Source organism: Aptenodytes patagonicus, chromosome 2 (assembly GCF_965638725.1).
Source record: "Aptenodytes patagonicus chromosome 2, bAptPat1.pri.cur, whole genome shotgun sequence".
NCBI lineage: Eukaryota > Metazoa > Chordata > Aves > Sphenisciformes > Spheniscidae > Aptenodytes > Aptenodytes patagonicus.
In genome coordinates this window covers 145172683-145192638 of record NC_134950.1, presented here as the reverse complement: position 1 = coordinate 145192638, position 19956 = coordinate 145172683, and the positions used below count along the sequence as shown (strand labels likewise).

Genomic DNA, 19956 nt, shown 5'->3' with positions numbered 1-19956 from the left:
CTGTAGCTCAAACAAATGCACACATAGAAAGCACACTGCCTGAGAACTACATACCTAGACTTCATTTACTTCATTTCCTCAACATTTATTTCTTTCCTGTACTCTCCATGTGAACTACAACTTGTGACTTTAAAAATGAAAACATATACCTCTCTTTTAGAGTAATGGCCATGCAGACAGCTCATGACTCTTTTGAGGAATTTAATCACTTCCCATGCAGTAGATTAAAGAAGTAAGAATACCATTGGCAAAGCATGAAGGATGGGTCTGATTAGTACTTAGATCCATATCACATTAATTTGAGCATGAATCTGAAAAAGTTAGCATAAAGAGTTTAAGCACAACAATGCATTGAGATGAATTATGTTAAATTCATACTAATCAAACTACAGCAAAAATCAGTCTTTGCTTTGGATAAGCTAACAAATGCGGCACATTTAATCTGTGGCTAAGTGATGCAGTGAAAGTATTTTCCTACAATAAAAAGAGAGTGTTTTTTCTTAGGTCAGAGCAGGTAAAAGAGAAGAACCTGTTACTGATGAGAACTGGATTCATGCAAGGTACAAATAAAACACGACAAATGTAACCAACATCTTGGTGTACATTAGTCTTAGCTGGGAAAATTGCAGAACTAGTAAGTTTTATGAAGTGTTTATTCTTACAGAAACAAGTAAAATAAAACTGCAAGATGATACAGAAGCAAATCTTCTACCACTTCCATGCTTGATAACTGACTGATTGTTAACTTTGAGATAAAAACCATGTCTAGGGGTTTTGTCTTCTGCTGAAGTCAAATATATTTTGTTGTAAGTTCTTTGAGGCAGAGGCTCTGTCCTTGTTGTGTCTTCCACAATATCAGCACAGTCAGATCCAGGACTCAAAGGATTATCACAGCACCTTCACACCATGAAGGAGAGAAAAATGTCACGTGCTCTCAGTCTATGGGTGTGCAGGTGACTGAAGCTAGTGGGTTTTAATTCATGAGCAGGGCAGGCTGAGAGGAAATAGCTAGTCCTTTCTAGTGCAGCCCAGTAACTGCTGCTCAGGCTGGTGTGCCTGTCTCCTAAACAAAGGAATAAACAAATGCTCCTCTTTTTGAGAGCCCGGAGACAGACAGCATTGCACTGCACAGGTTGGTGGCTATGTAGCAAGGGAAAGTGTGATACAATTACAAGGAAAGACCCCAAAGACAGGTAACCACCTAAGAAAGCAGCTCTGGGAGGATGGCCAAGAATGAACCCTTTTTTTGCAGAATACAGCCTGGCAAGAAACTCGATCTGTGAGCAGGGAGGCTGCCTCCTACCACTTGTTCTCACTGCACTGATGAACACAAAAGCTGAGGAAAGTTCTTTACCGATCTACAGGAGAACACCTGAGAAAAAAATCTCCTTTATTGTTATTTTTCCTTCCTCATGAAAGCAACCTGCAATGGCCTTAAATTCTGGCTAACTGCTCAGGGGCAAAAGCGGTCAATAGGAGTACAGTCAGTCATATTCTCCTCTCTTGCAAATCTTGCTAAGAGCCATGTAACTCTTGTGAACACCTCAGCTGCGATATGTAATGAAAGCACTTCAAAAGGATGCTGGAAGCATTTCACAGAGAAGAAATAAAATAATTAATTCTCCTTTTACAAGAAGGAGCTAGAACTGGTGCCTATGATGTTTTGCAGGATATGTTGGCGTATTATAAATACTGTTAATGTTCCAGTCCTGTCAAAGGAGTCCCAAAGGTCCATCTGCCTACGCAGGACTTGCAATTGTGCAGTAATGTAATTGGCATGCCACTCTCCTCAGCTAATCCAGCAGTCCCTCACCACATGTACTTGTCATTTCTCTGTTAAGGCTCTCCTTGGTTATCAGTTAATAGCTTATGGACAGAAAGCTGCAGCATTAATTACCATCACTACCCATTAGGGCAAATCAAACCAGAACACTCAGACTACATAAAACCCAGAATACTATCTTCAATAATGATAACAAAATGTAATGTGAAATAAACTGCTAATTGCTTTTGAGCAGGTCTTCCTAGTAATTCAGTCAGAGTAAAAGGACTGACTCAGTTTTGGCATAGGAAAGTTGTGCAGATTCCTGTGTGTCCTAGTTCCCACGATGCTTTCCTGGGTGAAGGGACTCAGGTTGGCAAGTTAGGAGGTCTGTGTTTTACAGCAGTGTTTGCCAACTCCAGAGAGCCTGTCCTATGGAAAGCAAGGGTGGGATAGCCCCTTGTGCATAATGAAACCTCTCTTTTCAAATGCTCGCTATCCATGGAAATGCCCCAGACTGACATTTCAAATAAATTGTTAAGAACAGGCCAACCAAGGTTATCGATTTTAAACCAAGCCAGCTATATGTGCCATCATTAAAGCTGTGCACTTCTTTGTTTAAAAGGAAATAAACATGTTTAACCTTATTAGTCTGGTTCCTCTTCACCCCTGTGAACCTCCCCAGTGCACAGCAGTGAAGGATCCTCCTCAAGGAGAGTTTGTACTGCTTGCCACAGAGGCCAGACATGATTTATTCAAATTCAGTTTGAAGGCAATACAATATATTCTCAGATGTTCTTAATCTAGCATTTTAAAGGAGTAGCTTGAAGTTTGGTTACTGGTCTGCCTTACATGTTTGTTTGGTTGGGTTTTTTTCTGGTTATTAGAACACTATCCTATGAAAATATTCTTAAATTCCAAGTATCCATATGTTACACAAATAAGCAATAAAAGGACTTTCCAAAGCAAGACAGTGCTAAGTATTGTAGCTGTAAATCACTGGCTATCAGAATGTCATACCATTATACAATACATCTACTATGAGTCATCCATTAAATTGTGTTCCAGACAGAAACCTGGCACACAGGGGCTCGGGCTAAGATTAATGTTTTAATAGACTTTTAAACCATTTACAGAACAAAATGTACACAGTTGCTCAGAGGGATCCTAGGTTTTGTGTTACAAGAAAGCAAAATATGAAATTAAACAACGGGGGGTATTTTTAACAGCATCTGTGTCCATGTCTACGCCATAGCGAAGCAGCCAGCCCAGAATTAGGCATTCTGGACAGGAATTAATACAGCTACATCCGCACATCCTTGAGTCCCGTCTGCCATAGCGATCCTGGAGCTGCAGGTTTGAACTCTGCAGGGCGCTGTGCTGGGCTGAGTTCCCAGGGGGTTCCTGTGGCGCATCCAGCACTGCCAGTGCGTGGTGGCCACCGGCTCCTCGCCGGCGGGGTGCACCATGGTAAGTGTCACGCAGGGTGCAAGGCAGAGCAAAACACAGCCTCATCACCCCCAACAGAGTTTGGTTTCTGAGCTGGGGTTGCTGAAGGGAGGCAGCTTTTCAGGAAGGCATCATGAGTATGAGCCTGACTGATGGAGGAGGACAGAGAGGCTGCCAGAGAGGGGTGCCAAGGAGAAACAGGGGCAGTCAGGGTAGCCTAAAAAAGTAGTACAAGAACTACTCGACCTGCTGTTCATTTGGACTGGAAATGGAGTCAGAGTGTTCACAAGGTCTGCTGTCATCTTCTCCCAGCTGCCGGAGGTAATCCCCAATGAAATGGGATATGAGCTTCAATTACTCCCGGCACCTCTCCTCCACCACTTTGATGCCCTTTCATTTATTACTCTTCTGTTTCAGGCTACTTCTGTTTGGTCTTAAATACCTTCAAGAGGAGCAGGGTGGCTGGGTCATGACTGGAAATGGGCAATAATACAGGTCTGCACAGCAGTCACCAAAGGGCAATGAAATAGCACGGACGGCATTCGTTTCACCTAACCTGGATGTCTGACTTCACAGTATAGATGTGTAGACTGAAGCAGTCCCTGGAGAGGAATGAGCACTCTGCATTTAATTCACCTGACCCGTTTTAGCCAGGTGTGAGTGAGGAGAATGGTCTCCTAGACTCAAACACAGCTGCCTGCACTGGTAGCACTGCCATTTAATCAGACAAATCCCAGTGAGGAAAATAGCTGTGGCAGCACGGTATCAGGGAGAATATTGTGTTTTTTAAGCATTATGGTACTGTCCTTCTGAGGGTAATTCCTTTTGGAAATGTCCATCTTTTGAGGGATTTTGAAAAATCTACTTTCTGACCAATTCACACTCAAATTTCTCACATTTTTGGTAGATCCTTTTAAAGACACATGCTAAGGAAAACTTGGAGAGGAACGTCAAGTTTAATTTGAATTATCTTGATTTAGTAGTTGCTTCTATAACAGCAAAGTTTCTGAACATAATTGCTTTATATTCCCAGAGAAATATCAAAATCTAAGGTGCTTAAATGTGCTGTTCATGTGGGAAGGCTTGTGTGGAAAGTGCAGGAACAGTTCATTAGGGGATGCCATGTCTGTACAGAGTAGCACAGAATCCATCAAAAAGGCAACTGTTAGCATTTGCACTTGTTGATCTGACATTTAAGAAGTCGCTACTTGACATTTTTCCATGCCTGCGTTTTTAGGGGCTAATGACATATCATCTATTCACCTTTCAGTCTCTCAGATTCACAGGAGACAGTGCAATTGATAGAAATTTATGGTCACCCAGGTCCCACCCTACATTTTTAGGTCCTCTTCACTTTCTAGTTACAAGCCTCTCCCAAATCTTGAGGAAAACCAAAGGGAAAAATAATAAAAAGCCTCAGTAAAGCTTGGAAAATTGAATTAGTGTCAGAACTCAGTCAAGCACAACTCCACACCAGGAAAGACTAACAGCCTTTCAGGAACCGCTACAGCTCAGTTCTGAGGGTAGAATAAGTACACCTTGACCTTGAGTTCTGAAGGCATGTCAAGAATTTTAGCAAATCTGGAGTGGATTCACTCATTTTGCACATACAGACAGCGTGTGCTTTGCTATGACAAGCTCATATAAAAAACCCAGTGGCTGCAAACCGCCACTGTGGCCAGACAGAAGAATTGCAGTCGATGACAGCAAGACCGGGGATGCTGAGAGTTTGCCGATTTTGAAAACAGCTGTCCTGGGAGTGCTCACTTTTCACTGCCACAGCGGCAGAGCTTTAGGGTCCAGAGACAGTGCAGGTACATAATGAATAATTAGGCAGAATGACAGGTTAAATCAGACTTTTCACAGAGACATTTAAATCTGCAGTTTGACCTCTGAGCCAGATATTTGGCCTCCATCCTTGCTGTGGCTGAGAGTGCAGGTCTTCCTCACCTGAGCAGAAAAGATGCAGCCTGAAAACCTGGGAACAAGCCCCAGGACCTGATGCCTTCAGCTTTGGGACAACAATGCATTTTGCAGTACAAAGTCCTTTCTAGAATCACAATTCTGGAGGAAACGGCACTCCGCCTCCTGTATAAGAGGCTGCGTGTAGGGATCACGCTGCCAAAATACCATCCACAGGATCTGATAGAGCTTGGGTTATTTTGACATGAAATACCTTGGGTCATGAAAGCTATCATCCCTCCCTTCGTGATGCTGCAACAGTTTTGAGAAATCTGAGCCTACTAATTGATACTGCTTTAAAAGAAGAGCAAGCAACTGAAATGTAGACAGAATAATTCCTGAGGAAAGTAAGATGAGGAAATCTGTCCCAAAATAAATACTTATTCTTAGACTCTTAAACCTCTTTTTTCCCCTTCTGATGGCAGCTGTTAATTTGATGGTGCCTTCCCATTGAGAAAGCAACTATAATAATGTTGTTGAGAAAGCTCAGATCTTTCTCAGAGATGGTGACTGACTGACTTCTTTGGAGCCCAGATTTAGTTGTTCCGCATAAACTACAAATACTCTTCACAGAATTGTCATTTATGAATGCTGTGAATGTCCTTTAATCATCCATACTTCATATTCTGGGCATGGCACACCACATCAGATCAGTGATTCTGACACCACCAGGATTACATGGTGCTTTGTTTCCTCCATTACTCTGAGAGTTTTGAGATTATAAACAAGAATATAAAGACCTTGAGAAAAATGATGGGAATTACTGCTCTGTTTCATGCCATTTAGACCCTGACAGATCTGTCTTAAAATGAATGCAGATATGATTCCAGCCTGAAAATTTGTGAGAATTCTTTGAATATTGGCTGGTTCTGAATTCACAACGTCCCTTAGTCTGCATTAATCTCATTGAACCCCTGAGTGGGAGGGGGAAGACTTGATCCTTCCTAGGATGGAAGAAGAGATTCTGATTTACATCTGAATTACTGCAGTGTTATGCCAGTGCAACCCAGTGATTTCAATGAGAGTAAAACTAGTGCAGCACAGTCCTGGCATTGCCCATGAGCTTACTGCTGGCAGAAACTTCATTTGCAAATGATTCACCAGCATAAAACAAACTCATCCTCTTGAAGGTGAACACATGTTCCTGAACTGAAGTCACAGTCATTCTCTGCCTCCAAGGAAGGTCACACTGCCCTTTGCTCACAGGCACAGGACACTGTCAGTGATCCCGTGACGGCTGTGCCAGGGCGCTGGACCTGGAAAGCAGGAGATCCCATCCCTGTGTATCCTGCACAGTACTGCTCCATTTTCCTTGTCCCTGAGGCTTAGCAATGCTGGACAGGACTGGTGAGGGGGAGTCTAGACAGCAAATGTTGTTAAGAAGCAAAGGATTATACCCTGAGAAGTGCAATTCTGCTGATACTAGAGAAATGCAATGGCAGCAGGAGGGACTGTCCTCTCCATGTGTCAGTCCTGTTTTGTGGATGAGGGCAGAAGCAGATAGAGCAGGAATTTCCTTTCCCTGCCACCTCCTGAGGTGACCCTCCTGGAGGCACGTGCACATCAGGGACTGTGCTTGCCTGCACCTCTCAGGCTCAGCCATTGCACCTATGAACCTCAGAAATGTGATATGGTGCTTTGTAGTCCAATTCAGAAATGCTTCTTAGCTGGGACAGTTTCTCTCTAAACCTGAGCATTAGAGCCAAGCCTTCCTGTTCTCCCTCTCTTTCTATTGATTTCCCAATTACCAGCAGTATCCTTTTCGTATGCAAAATTCACAAATATATGCGGGGCCCAAGCCTTATTCCTATACCTGAGGCAGCAGAAGGGCAATGTTTTAAACAGCCAGTTGGACCCTTCATTAGCCAAAGGGCTCCTAGGCAAGATGATGACAGCTTTCACAAAACCACCAACCCTCTCCTAGCATAGAAGATACATGAGAAGACTCAGGAGACATGACTCCTAGGCATTGGCCAGTAATTCTCTGCCAGAAGTCTGGTCTTTGGTTACTTAGATAATCCAGAATAGCTTTGGGTCATCTCTTTGGGGCTAAACTGGCTGAGGAGGCCACTGTAAGTAACCTAGTGGAAACAGGATGGAGGAACAGATGTACTAAGATGAAAGACTTTGGAGATGCTTTGAGAGTGACAGGAAAGCTCTGGAAATAGTTACATTAATAAAGAATCAAATTAATTTAACAAGAATGGAGCCTCCTGAAGCTCTACCCCGAGCATAATACATGAAACAACTCAGAGGATCAAAGCACCCTTATCCTTTGTGGAACTCCACCTTTGTTGCTTCCAGTGGAGGCTGCACTGTCAGGACTGCTGGGACTACTGAGGCAAACACAAGTCACATGGGGCAACATTTTTGCCATTTGTCTTCACTGGTATCAGCTATGGGCCCCTCATTTGAGAAAAATATGTTTTAACAACCCCCCCAGGCTCTGCCAGGCTACATCAGAAGGAAGTGAAAGCAACAAGAGATGAGCAAGGTAACACTTACATGGTAAAAAGACTTAAAATTAACACTGTTTCTGAAATGCTGTGAATCTCCATGTTTTCTTGGCTCTCATTCCCTGTCTATTCCTTTGAGAATAGAAGTCAACAGTATTGTAACCCCATAAATCACAGTAAGTACCCTTTATACACTCTTCATCTTCCCACACAGCTCAACTTTTTATTTCCACTGTTTTACAGTGATAGGGAGGAAAACGTAATACACTTCAACAGTCATGGTTTTCACTTGAATTGGCCAACGGTGAATTTATTTATAGTGTTCTAGTCTTCATGAGGATACTAATTTTTTTAATATTACTACTACCGTGGCCTTGCTTTAAAGACTGTAATGCTAGCGGACACCAGCTTTTATGCTTTCTTTCTCACTTTCTCTTGGTCTCACTAATAATGTTCAGTGGGAAGCAGCTTAGTGGTTTCTCCTGAAGGCTTGCTTCCTACCAGGAGATGGGTTTCAGGCAGTACAGATAAACCTACTGCCCTTTGTCATCCCACCTCATGCCCACAGTGATAGCAACTTTTCAGTGATAGTGAAACGCTTGTGCGGCTAGTCCTGTTAGAGGCAGAGAGTGCACGCTGCACCATCAGCCAGAGTGGTAAACTAGCTCAGGATCTTTAAAGTATATCTACATCTACACAAGGAGGCAAGAACAGGCTTCAGTGTGTCATACCCTGTGTCCAAGGTACTTTCCACCTCAGCAAGACCTGAGTTACAGACACTGCTAGTGGAAAGGACTGTGTCAGGCTCAGCCCAGCCCACGCCCCATCTGTCCTTGCTAAGAAAATGAGATCACGGTGCTTATAATAAAACATGGATTGCTTTGGGTTCTCCCTTGCCAGCTCTGCTGCTGTACCTATGCAAGACGGGGTACAGATTATTTATACACTAAGGCTTAAATAAGCTGTGTGGCAGAGAGTTGGGACGTGACAGTGAGATTGGAGCATGCCTGAATGGATGCTGGGTCCTTACGCTCTGATATACCATGGCCAAGCATGAGAGCCCACACAGGGCTCCCGGGAGCTCCCAGCGCAGTACTGGTCCTTGCTATGGACTCTATAAAACTGCAATTGAAATTGAAACTTTCACACCATGGAATGCCAGAAGCCAATGAGAAACTCGTACATGAAAAGTGAAAAGACTACAGAAGAGCCTGGAGAAAGAAGAGAACAGATATTATCTCTACTGGAACAGGAAAGTGATAAAAATGCAATAAGATCTCTTAAAGCTTTTCTGTATGAATTTCCAATTACTGAGCCATTACTGATTTGTGACCAAACTTAGTCCCATCTACAAACATATTTATATTTATATTGGAGCCCATGGAGCTGATCAATTATTCAGTTTCTCATTAGCAGAGCTATCCCTCCAGTCATTACCTGTATCTTCCTTTACCCCCATCAGAATTGAGTATTAAAATTACTAGTCTTGTGGAATACAAAAAATGAAAAATACAGATCTGATGTGCAAGACTAAATTAAAAGATTAGTTAGCAAGAGTTTTATTTGTATTTCCACAGGTTTTAATGGAGAACATAATGTGCTGTTCACAGATCACCCTTTTTCTGTGGGTCATTGTCATTTAAGAAGGTGATAGAAGATACCCCTTCCTATAAAATCTGTTCCAGTAATAGTGTAATTAATGCAGTTGCTACTTCAGATACAACATGCAAAAAATTACCTCATGTAACATTTTTCAATATATCTAAATAAGTGTTCATACATGTGTCCTGGTTTTTTTGTTCAAGTGTCTCTGAACCTTTTTCATTGCTTCTTTGCTTCTCATATGGCCACCTGAGCTCACATCTTTCTCTTCCATCATTTCAGATCCAGATAAATCTCAGAGAGAGAGAAGGAGAAGAAGAGAGAGAGAGAGAGTATTATATAAACAGCAGAAAAAACCAAGGTAAAAAAGCAAATTAAGATATATTGAAAAAGTGGCTTGACTTACCATTTTACATGACCAGAATGATCATCAAAGGGTTTAATTCTGTGCAGCAATCTATATGCGAGTAAAGATGCAGTACAACCTCTCCTCACGTAAATGATGCTTTGGATTGTCTCACATCTTTTGTGTCTGGAAACAGGGAGAATGTGGGTGTCTTGGTGTTAGGGATGAATTTCCTCTCTTGCTCCTTCTGTCTTTTCTCTTTGTTGTTTAACAGAACCTTCTTTCTTCTTTCAAAATTGTATGGATTTGTTGATATCCTCATAAATATGTATTCACTGTAAGTATTTTCCCATGGCATTGCATATTTAAAATCTATTGTGAAACTTTATGCAGGGAAAAAAAAAGCAGGAGCTATTGGGGTGGAAACACATTTATTATTTTGCAGAATAAATACCACCAACTTCATCTCTGTATATGGCCATTACATACGGGGTATCTGTGACTGTTTGAAATTCCTTCTACACACTTCAGTATTCCTGTATATATTGGAAATAGGAGCCACACACACGAGCCTGTCAAGCTCAGAAGATGCACAGGTGGAAAGTAGATAAATGCAGCAAACTACAGAAAGTCAGAAGTAGTCATCTTAAAATGGGCTTAATAAAACAGAGGGTGCAGTAGGGATAGAAAAAAACCAAGCTATAAAGCCTTCATTTGCTCTGTTAATTAGCATTAAAATAAAAATATGGGAATCTACATGGTGGAATAAGTAAATTTTTAATATAAATCCTTTAAGTCTTCATATACTCATATGGATACTATATGTAATTTCATCATGTGTTAAAAACTTGCCCCTGGCAGTTCATTTTCTTTTCCCAGTCATGTATTTACAAGTTTATTATGTTACTAAAATAACAGAATATACTTTCTAGTAATGTTGGGAGACTTTGAACGTATTAGCAGGTCACGTCACCTCCTTTTTTTCTGATTTTTTTTTTAAGGAAGGAAAATCTAGAAAGTGAGGCAAGATCAAGCAGTGAGTGTACCCTCATCCCATACTTGACTGCAGAACAAGAATGGGAGACCCCAGGTCTTCTGGCCCCAAGTTTTGTACCTCGCCTCCAGACAGCAGTTCACTGCTAAGTCAACGACATGCAAACTTGGTCTGGAAGAAGAAAGTGCAAAACAAGAGCTTTGCTCATCAAAGCACGTGCTTAGCTGACTGGTTGTTGCCATGTTTGCTAACACAGCTATATTCGGTAACATCAGTGGAAGGACACCGGCTTGGGCTATTTCTGTGACTGTATTCAGCACTAAGGGTTCTCTTCATAGTCCGGCCCAAGACCTGAAAGCTGACTGCATACATGAACCTCTGCACTGCTCTGGGGCCCCACGGCCTCCAAAGGTAACCACTTATGTCATTTCTATACTGTCTGTTGCCATAGCAACGGAGGTTGGGGTTTTCATCAGGTGATGCTCAGCGTGCCAGTACCTGTCCTGTGGCTACGTGGCTCTACTGAAGCCTCTGAGAGCTTTGTCATTGACTTCACTGGGGTCAAGATTTCACTCCAAATAAAGATCCAGCCCAAAGGCACTAGATACAGCTTTTAAATGAAATCTTAGAGCACAAGAGTCCTTGCCACAGCCTCAACTTTTAGTTTAAAGCTTCAGATAATTTACTTCTGCTGTCAGGAAGTATCACTCTTAACCTTGAGGTAATGATCTTGCTTCAAATTAGGTGCCTGATATCATGTGCCAGCTTCTTATCTTCAAATATCAAGTGTATTTTCATTGCATCTCTTGCACAGGCTATGTAGGTATGATGCTATGCAGTAAGGAGAAACAAAATGTGTGGTTTTTTAATTATTCTTCTGCTCTTTTATTTTTTAATCTCCAGATGGTCCCTGGAACTGGTGATGTTTTCTTTAGTCTATATATTTCCTGCTTTAATTAGCTTACTTAACCAGTGAGCTTTAATTAGCTTACTTAACCAGCACACTTTTGAGACACACACGTGATGGGATAATATCAGGTGCTATGTTTAATTGCTTTCACAAAATTAGAAGCAGATAAATGGTTGAACCATAATTGAACGATCTTATTAGAAGACAAGCTGAGCAGTGTTGTGACATAACTAGAGAGATTCCCAGGCTTGGGTTAATTTCACATCAGCCGGGGCGGCTGTAATGACGGCAAGCACAATGCGACTGTTCTGTTAAAGAGCAAGATCAGAGCTGGGTGACGGAGATCTGCCATACATATTTATCAGCTGAGGGGTTGGCACAATTTGTATCACTATCTAGGAGCGGTAAAGCAAGCTATTGCCTTGTTTTACCACCTCCCAAGAAAAAAAATGCAGCAAACCGATCTTTTGGGGGGATTTTGAAAAAAGTCGTATCCCTCTCCATCCCTGCCCCTCCCCAGCATGTGCGTCTGTGAGAAAGGACAGGCAGCCACCAAGAGCACCTGTCCCTTCGGGGGCTTTGTTGGGAAATGTCAGGTAGTTAGTGCCAAGAGAGGTGGGGAACTGACACAAGAGCAGTGGGGATCTGACACAGGTTTATAAGGATGGGCTGGCTGTAGCAAGTCTGAGGCTTCTCCCTCTTGTACCAAATTCAAAGATTTTTATTACTCGGTGAAAGATCTGAGCAAGGTTGAGTGAAATTCTCAGAATTTGCACCCTCCGTGCATGTTTTACCAGATGGCTGTCATTAACCGGTGAATGGGAACGTCTGGTTTCGGCGTGGCCGTAGTAGTTTTACTTGGGTGTTAAGATGGAGAAGAATCATGCAGTACTTACAGGATCCCTTTTTACAAGGCCCGGGTTAGGCACAACAGCAATGAGGTGGGCAATTGTAAACACGGAGTTCAGCACGTAAGAAAAAAACAAATTCTTATGCAGTGTTATCCTTTGACAGCTGAGGCTCCTGAAAAATATGTAGCACACGTCGTAAATTAGTATTTTTCTTCTGATGTCACTTTAACAAGCTTTCTGGCAACAATCTCAAGAATGCCTTTTGGCAAGGCGTAATCGGAAAATACATGCCTTGCATTGCAGCCATAACCTCTGACAAATTTTTGGTTTTGTTTTTACACCTGTTTAGCACCACATGCTTTTTAGCCCATGTTGTAAAAAGCCATCCGGCTACATTCTCAGCCCTTGACGCCTGCCTTTATTTCATGGTAATCGAGATATTAAGTGGTGAAGCAGAACCCTGAGAGTTTAGATGCACGTGATACAAGTAATGAACATCAGGAATAGTGCTTTATAAGTAACTGTTCCCTGGAGACTCAATTTCTTAAATATTCAGATGAAAATTATTTGCTACTTCAGGAATTAGTGGTGAGACAGGATGGGAACTTTGGGCAGGAATCCCCTTAAATTACAGGGGGATTTGAGTTGGTATCCTGCATGTTTCTAACTCCAGCTGAGATCCCAAATCAGAAGAGTTGTTTTCCTGCTCAGAAGGAGCAGCAATCTTTTCTGAATGGCTGATTTTGGGGAGGGTAGGATTTCTGCTATTGTGGGTAGCAGAATTTCACAAGAGAAGTTCACAGGACTCTTGTGCAACCAAATCATGACTGCAGTTTCCTATCTGAACCGTCTCCCCTTTCTAATTCATGCCCAAATCCTCATGGCACCTCCTCAGCTACCCCTGATGCAGAGAACAACGCCCCTGTGGTGCTCCATGCCCCAGTGCACAGCCTGGAGCTGGCAGGAGGTGACTGCAGAAAGGCAATCATGGAGTTGTTAGATAATGCTGTGATGTCTGTATTCAGTGATCACCGAGAGCAAGCAGGCAAAACTGGTAGGTAAAAAACAGCTAAGAGCAAGTATCGCTGTCTCACTGAGGCAAGCCTCCCCCTCGGCACTAGGAGTCTTTTGCAGTCTGGAACGGAGCACAGGCTGTGACTTTCTGATGCTCCGCGTGTGGAGGCTAACGCAGAATGCACTTTCTTTAAAAGCAGAGAGCTAATCTAACCAACTGAACTCTTGTTTGTTTATTTATTTATTTTTATTTTTCAGCTCTTTGGTCGCCTGTTGCTTATTCTTAGTTCTCCTTACACCTATTTTCTGAGTTATTGGATGGAATTCTTCCTTCAGCTTGAGGTCATCCTTCTGGTTATGGTCATCCTCATCCTGCAATCTCATCACTTTTGTTGACCTCCTTGTTTACCAAGACACCTTCTTTGGTTCAGGATGTCCATGAGATGCAGGTCCTGGGGGCTAGGAATGAGAGTATCTCTTTACACTTGCCTTGATTTTATATTCTTCTTTTAGCATCAGCTATTGGCAACTGTTGAGCACCAGATATGTGGCTAGGTGCACTTTCAAGTTTGATCCACTGTAGGACAGGATATTGGGCAAAACAGACCGTTCTTTAGAGCTGTTTTTCCTACACTGTGTTCTTGTGCTTACTCCATCTGTATTTGCCCTCATGACAAATCCAGTCTAACGTTCCTTTTCTGCTCCTAAGCTCTGGTGGTATTTATCCAGTCCTGATTCTTCCTTTCTCCCCATTCTCCATCACTATATTTTGCCTATGCTACTAACCCCACTTTTCTTGGGACACTATCATGTGCCCATCTCCCTCTTATCTTTCTCTTGCAGTCCTGGGAACAGGATTGGTGTGATGCCAATTAACTTCCCAAGAAATAAAAATTTCCCTATTACTTAGAGCAGTCTCTTCAGCTTTTGGCCACAGAGATGCAGACCCTTGTCTCTCCAGCTGCCTCTCTACATGACTACTGGTACAGAAAGACAGTCTTTTGTGATAATCTCTGCCAGGTACATGTGCCTCCACTCCCATTCCTGTCCTTCCTCACTGCTCCACTTGACTTTTGCCAATCTTATTCCTCTATTAAATTGGACTGTTCTTCACTGCATGTTGCCTTCATCTGCTGTCCAAGCTCCTTTCCCTGCCTGCCTTCCTCTCTTAGTTTTAGTCCTGCATTGCTCTCCTACTTTCCTCTCAGTATTCCCCACCTTTTTTCCTTGACTCCAGCTTTCATGTTAAAGACCCATCTGGATCATTAAGTGTATATTTCCATACTCTCACTTTTTAATTTGACCTTCAGTGTTTACCACCAAAATGGCATCAGCACCTGCCTGACTCAGTCCACACCGAGAGGAGAACATTCTAGCAAAACCAAAACCCTTACTTGATTCATCCTCTCTGCTGGTTTTGACAATCATCTGTAATCTTCTCCTTCTCTGACCTCTCTTAGCTCTCTTCCTGACCCTCTTCCTGATTTTCTAATCATTCCTTCGTGGTGTTTTTGAAGGCTCCTTGTCACCCCCCACCCATCCTTCTGTATGCTCCCTACTCTGCTTCATTAATCAGTATGGAAGAAGGCATCACTAAGCCAGTCATCAGGATCTAAAACTTGTGAGGTTTTTGTGTCACTACGCCTCTATCAATTGTGTCCCAGAGTTTCAGAGTCTCCTGTGTTTCTCGTGGTTCTCCTGTGTTTCACATCTATCCTATGATGTCTCCCACATTTCCTTTGACAGAGATAGGTCCTCCTCTCTACTCACAGAGTCACCTTTACTTTTGAGTTCCTATCTCCACTTCTCTATTGCATCTAAGATATTTTGACTTCCAAGGAGCTTTTAGCATTATTTTCTTCATAGATCTGCGCTGTGAATCTGTCATTTCTTCTCTTTCATGAATATCGAGAATACTGATTTTCACCCCCAGCCAGTTATTTTCCATGTCCTACCCACTTGTTTAGTTTTCAAATTATTTTTCATACTTTCTACCATACTCACCCTTACCCCTGGGGAAAACTCCCAACAAACTTCCACAGATTATCCTTCCACCCATTATCCTTCTTCAACTCCTTTTAAAAGCCTTGGCAACAATTAGACTGCAGGTGCCTTCACAACACACCATCTATTATTCTGGCAAATCTAAATTTACTGTACTCCCCATCTGTCTTTATACAAATGTCTTTGTTTTAATAATTCAATTGGAAGTGATTTGGAGCTAGGAGTCCCTTTTTTCTTTTGTGTTTTATCATATAAGATAATGGGGTCTCAGTTTGTAATTATAAAAATATTGCAATAATGTGATGATGCATGTAACTGTTAGACACTCTACTTTATGAATACTGTCTCCTGTTATGAGTTAGTATTGCTTAGTGATGCTCATCACTACTGATTCAGTATTCCCTTCTGTAAAGTACTGCAACATCTGTGATGCCAGATCATTATGAATCTTGATACCCAAAATTGAAAGGAAAATAAATCTCTGCCAAGAAGGACTTATATGTGGGAAACAGCAACCTCTGCAAGCTGTTCATTGCTGCCTCTGCAGTCAAAGGCTATTATATGGCTGCAAAACCATCTCTTGCTATCTGATTGACTGACTGGTTGACAGCTTGCCTTCTACTGAAGGTCAAATAATCCATCGCTGTCATAGCCAGATGATAGAAAACAACTGAAGGTAACACGAACCCTGCTCCCATACAGCTTTATTCTCACTTTCTTATGATCGTGGTTTGGTTTCCTCTTTGTCCTCCGATTTTGCAGCACTTTGTTTTAATTCCTTTCTCTACTTCTTCCTGTAACCTTTGTGTCATGCATTAGTCATGGAAGGGGAAGGTGAAGTGGAGGAGGAAAGAGAGGAGGAGGTGTGTTACTGTCTGGAAGGCTGCTGCAAAGATGAGTCTTTCAGCGCGGCCTGGGACCGGTCAGGATTGTGCGTTGTCTGTGACTCAGAGCTAGGATTGAGTCAGACAGCCTGATCCTGCCTCGCTCACTGCAAGGAAACACCTTCTTGGTCCATTTTGGGCAGCCAGTTTAACCAGATCCTGTCTTTACTGTCCCAAAGAACTCTGAAGCCTGGGTATAGGATTCCAAATCAGATTAAATTGTGCTCTTCCCAGTTTTCTCAAAGCATTACTGTGGCTGTGGTTTTGTGCTCTTTGTCTTTACATAGATGGGAAGGGAAATCATCAGTTTATTGGGCAGAGTTTCTAGCTATCTCTGTATCTGATTACTGCACATTATCACAGTCACTCATCAGATTGCGTCTCTGGAAATTAGCAGGATTCACAACCTGTATTTTGGATCCACCTATTTTGAGCCTGTAATCTTACAGACTCTTATAGTCTATGCAAAGTCCAACCATTTGATTTTCCTATGTTTCCTAGACTCGTGGTGGTGGGGATGTTGGGGGCTTGTTCTTTTACTACCCTTCCTGTCACAGAGTTGAGGCACAGACATCTAACTGTATAGCCCTAAGATTTATGCCAGCTTCTTCTGGCCTCTCAATTTACTAAGCATACCCTTTTCCAGCCTATATGGACACCCTCATCCATGGTGTACCTTTCCAGGGACCAGCAGCAGATGAAGTAATCAGGGAGAAGCTTTGCATAATGTTACTAAGAAAAATACTAATAGAGGGCACACAACTTGAACATATCTGTGGATATGTAGTACATATAGATCAAAATTGGGACCAGAAATTGGCTAAGGTGCCTCTTGTAAGATTCAGATTAAATAATACAGGCACTCTGAGGCTAGAACTGATTTAAGCACTGGCACAAGGGGTTTTGTGGAGCACCTTTCACTGCAGATTTTTAGAGCAAGGCAACCATCCCTTGTGCACTAGAGGTGGGGGTTCAGCAAGGGGTTCTTTTTATCAGGTTATAACTCTGTGTGTTATTTATTCAGAAGCATTTGTAATTGTTTCTATTACTCTTACTTTGTTTCCCAGTGTGCAGTGTGGGGAATACTCCTTTGTATCCTTGGAAACCTTTATCCAGGTAAAGTTGGAAAATTTTACCTGCCTTTTTAGATTATCTTGCAGTTATCTCCAGATATGCTCTACTGATGGTGAGCATTTCCCTATCTCTGGTCATGAACTGATGGTCTGGCTATCTGATTACAAGTAACTGATGCACCTTTGCTGAAATCAGTAAGCTACCATCCCATTTGGGTCGTTATACTGGATGTATCATTCTGTTTCATCAAAGTATCTGTGAACAGACATTACAACCCTGATTTCTGAGTGTGTTATCAGTCCAGGAAGTTTGCAGTTTATAGTAATGTTACGAAAGTGAAATACCTTAAAAAGATTGCTTAGGAGATAGAAGAATATAGCTTATGCAAGTCATCATAGCTCTGGATGTACAATAGCTCAGGATCTTGTCCATTGTTTATTCTTGAATATTTTCCCCAGTGCCTTTGATGTCTTCTAGTGCTTACCATTTCCCTGAGCTGAAAACCGAAGGCTGTTCCAGACAGCCCTTCACTACTGATTGTGACTGAAGCTGTGACTACATGTCTGACGGCAAACCTGAGCTCCCTCTGCTCCTTCACTGCAGACATTATAATAAATAGTGTGCAGACAGGTTCTCTAAAGGACAAGATTTAAATGCTCTAGTTAAGTTGCCATACAGCAGCTGCAATGCTTTCAGTGAATATCAATTTAGTTTCCTTTAAAGTTCTGATACAGCACATCACTGTTTTTCCTTTTAATGCTGATGACAGGCTACACACCAGTGTCAGATTCACACTTAGTGCTGAGTCCTGTAAGCCACCTACTCAAGTCAATAGCTCAGTCCTTCAGCATCAGATGAAGGTATTCCTGTCCTTCAGGAGCTGGGGGCTCCAAGCCACTGCCGTGTGCAGCCACCGCACCTGCCAGAGGCTGGACGTGCCCTTCAAGGAACGATAGGCAACTGGTAAATGAAGGGCCTTACCGCATCCCCAGTCACACCATTTCCCTATGGGCTGCACTTTTACACCAGTCTTGATAAATCTAACAGCATGATCTTGGCTACGCACCACTGGGAGATGTCCCATTGGTGAGAGGACCCTGTGCTGAGACTTTTTTACCAGGATTATATAAAAAGGCACTCAGAAGAGCTGTTTCTCACTGCCATGTCCCCTTCCAAGCTTTTCTTTGGTTACCACTTGAGATCCCTCAGGGAAAGGAGAGAGAGTGTCTGTAAGAAACACTTACTTGAAATAGAAGAAAATTGCCAAGGAAATCAACAGGGATGTTATAGACAAAGCATGGCCAACGATCGCCATATAATAAAGTATGAACGCCATCTGCAATTTAACAAAAAGAAAAGGCAAACATGAATAATTTGCAGGCACTTGGGTCTTTTTCTCATTAAGGAAGAATCTACAAAATCAACCTCCCATTTTGTATTTCTTTTCTTTCAAAGGTTCTTTTTCAATATACTTTTAATACCAGCAATCTGTTAAATAGCATGACTCATGGTCTAAAGATGAGATAAGTGTTTCTTACGTGAACTGATCTGTTTCTGCTGCACTGAAGTAACTGATGAAATACCTGCTCACACTGCGCATCACTAACTTTCCCAAGCTCTAGGAGAGTGCAGCAGACATAATACATTTGGATTTTCAAAAAGCCCATGACAAGTTTCCACACACAAAAAAATTATTAAAGAAAATAGTTTGCCACAGGATTGGAAGAAAGCTTTTATGGTTTGAAAGCATCTTAAACAACAGGGACCAAAAGCTTAATGGTCACTTTTGGAGATGAGTCAGTGGTTAGGTACCCTCAGGACTGGTATCGCAGATGGCATTTTGTTCAACTTATTCATCAATGACCTCATGCAGAGAAATCTCTAAGTTTCCAGGTGATACTTAGGTCTTCCAGATAATAGTGAGGGACTCCAGAAGGGCCTCATATAACTGAGAGGACAAGAAGATGCTATATGATCTTTAATACAGAAAAAAGCGGAGCAGTACACCTAGGACAAACGATCCAAACCCTGTCTACACAATGCTGAACTCAGAACTGGAAACCAAACTCAGGAAGGAGATCTTGGAGTCATCCTGGCCAATTATCTGAATCATTGGCTTACTGTGTAACAACAGCCAAAAAGTCAACAAAATGTTGGATATCATCAGGAAAGGCACTAAGGGTAGAACATCATTGTGCCTCTGTTTAAAATTTACATCGCACATCTTAAATGCATGTGTGTTTCAAGTCTCCACACCTTATGGACATGGCAGAGCGAAGGTGCAAAGGTGGCAACTAAAATAACTGAGGTAGAGTAGCTGTGTTATGACGAGTGGGTACAAATGCTGGGATTCTCCCCTTTGGAGAGGAGAAGTCAGAGGGGGCTTATGATTAAGGCCTACAGAGTCATGAAAGCAACAGATGAGATGAAAATTATCCTACCGTACTAGAACAGCACACCCTGAGACAAATTCTGGTTCACACTGGTAAGAACCTTGCTATTGGGCAACTAGATGGTCTTACAGTGCCGTGAAGCCAGTGTGCATGAACAGACAATTGGGCTTTCACTTCTTTGACTAATATCAGTGAAATCTAAGATAGGCCTATCCATATTTTGTATGCCAATAGTGAAACAAAATCACAGGATAG

At 42.2% G+C, this 19956-nt stretch overlaps 1 protein-coding gene across 3 annotated transcripts in view; it reads right to left on the bottom strand.

The window, feature by feature from the left end:
* Positions 1-19956, bottom strand: part of CALCR (calcitonin receptor) — a 181647-nt gene that overhangs the window by 33062 nt on the left and 128629 nt on the right. For all 3 annotated transcript variants that reach the window (XM_076331504.1, XM_076331505.1, XM_076331507.1), the window contains exons 6-7: positions 18553-18644; positions 12378-12504 (exon numbers count right to left, since the gene is read on the bottom strand). In XM_076331504.1, the coding sequence (XP_076187619.1) occupies positions 12378-12504; positions 18553-18644 (219 nt within the window). The remainder of the gene's footprint in view (positions 1-12377; positions 12505-18552; positions 18645-19956) is intronic.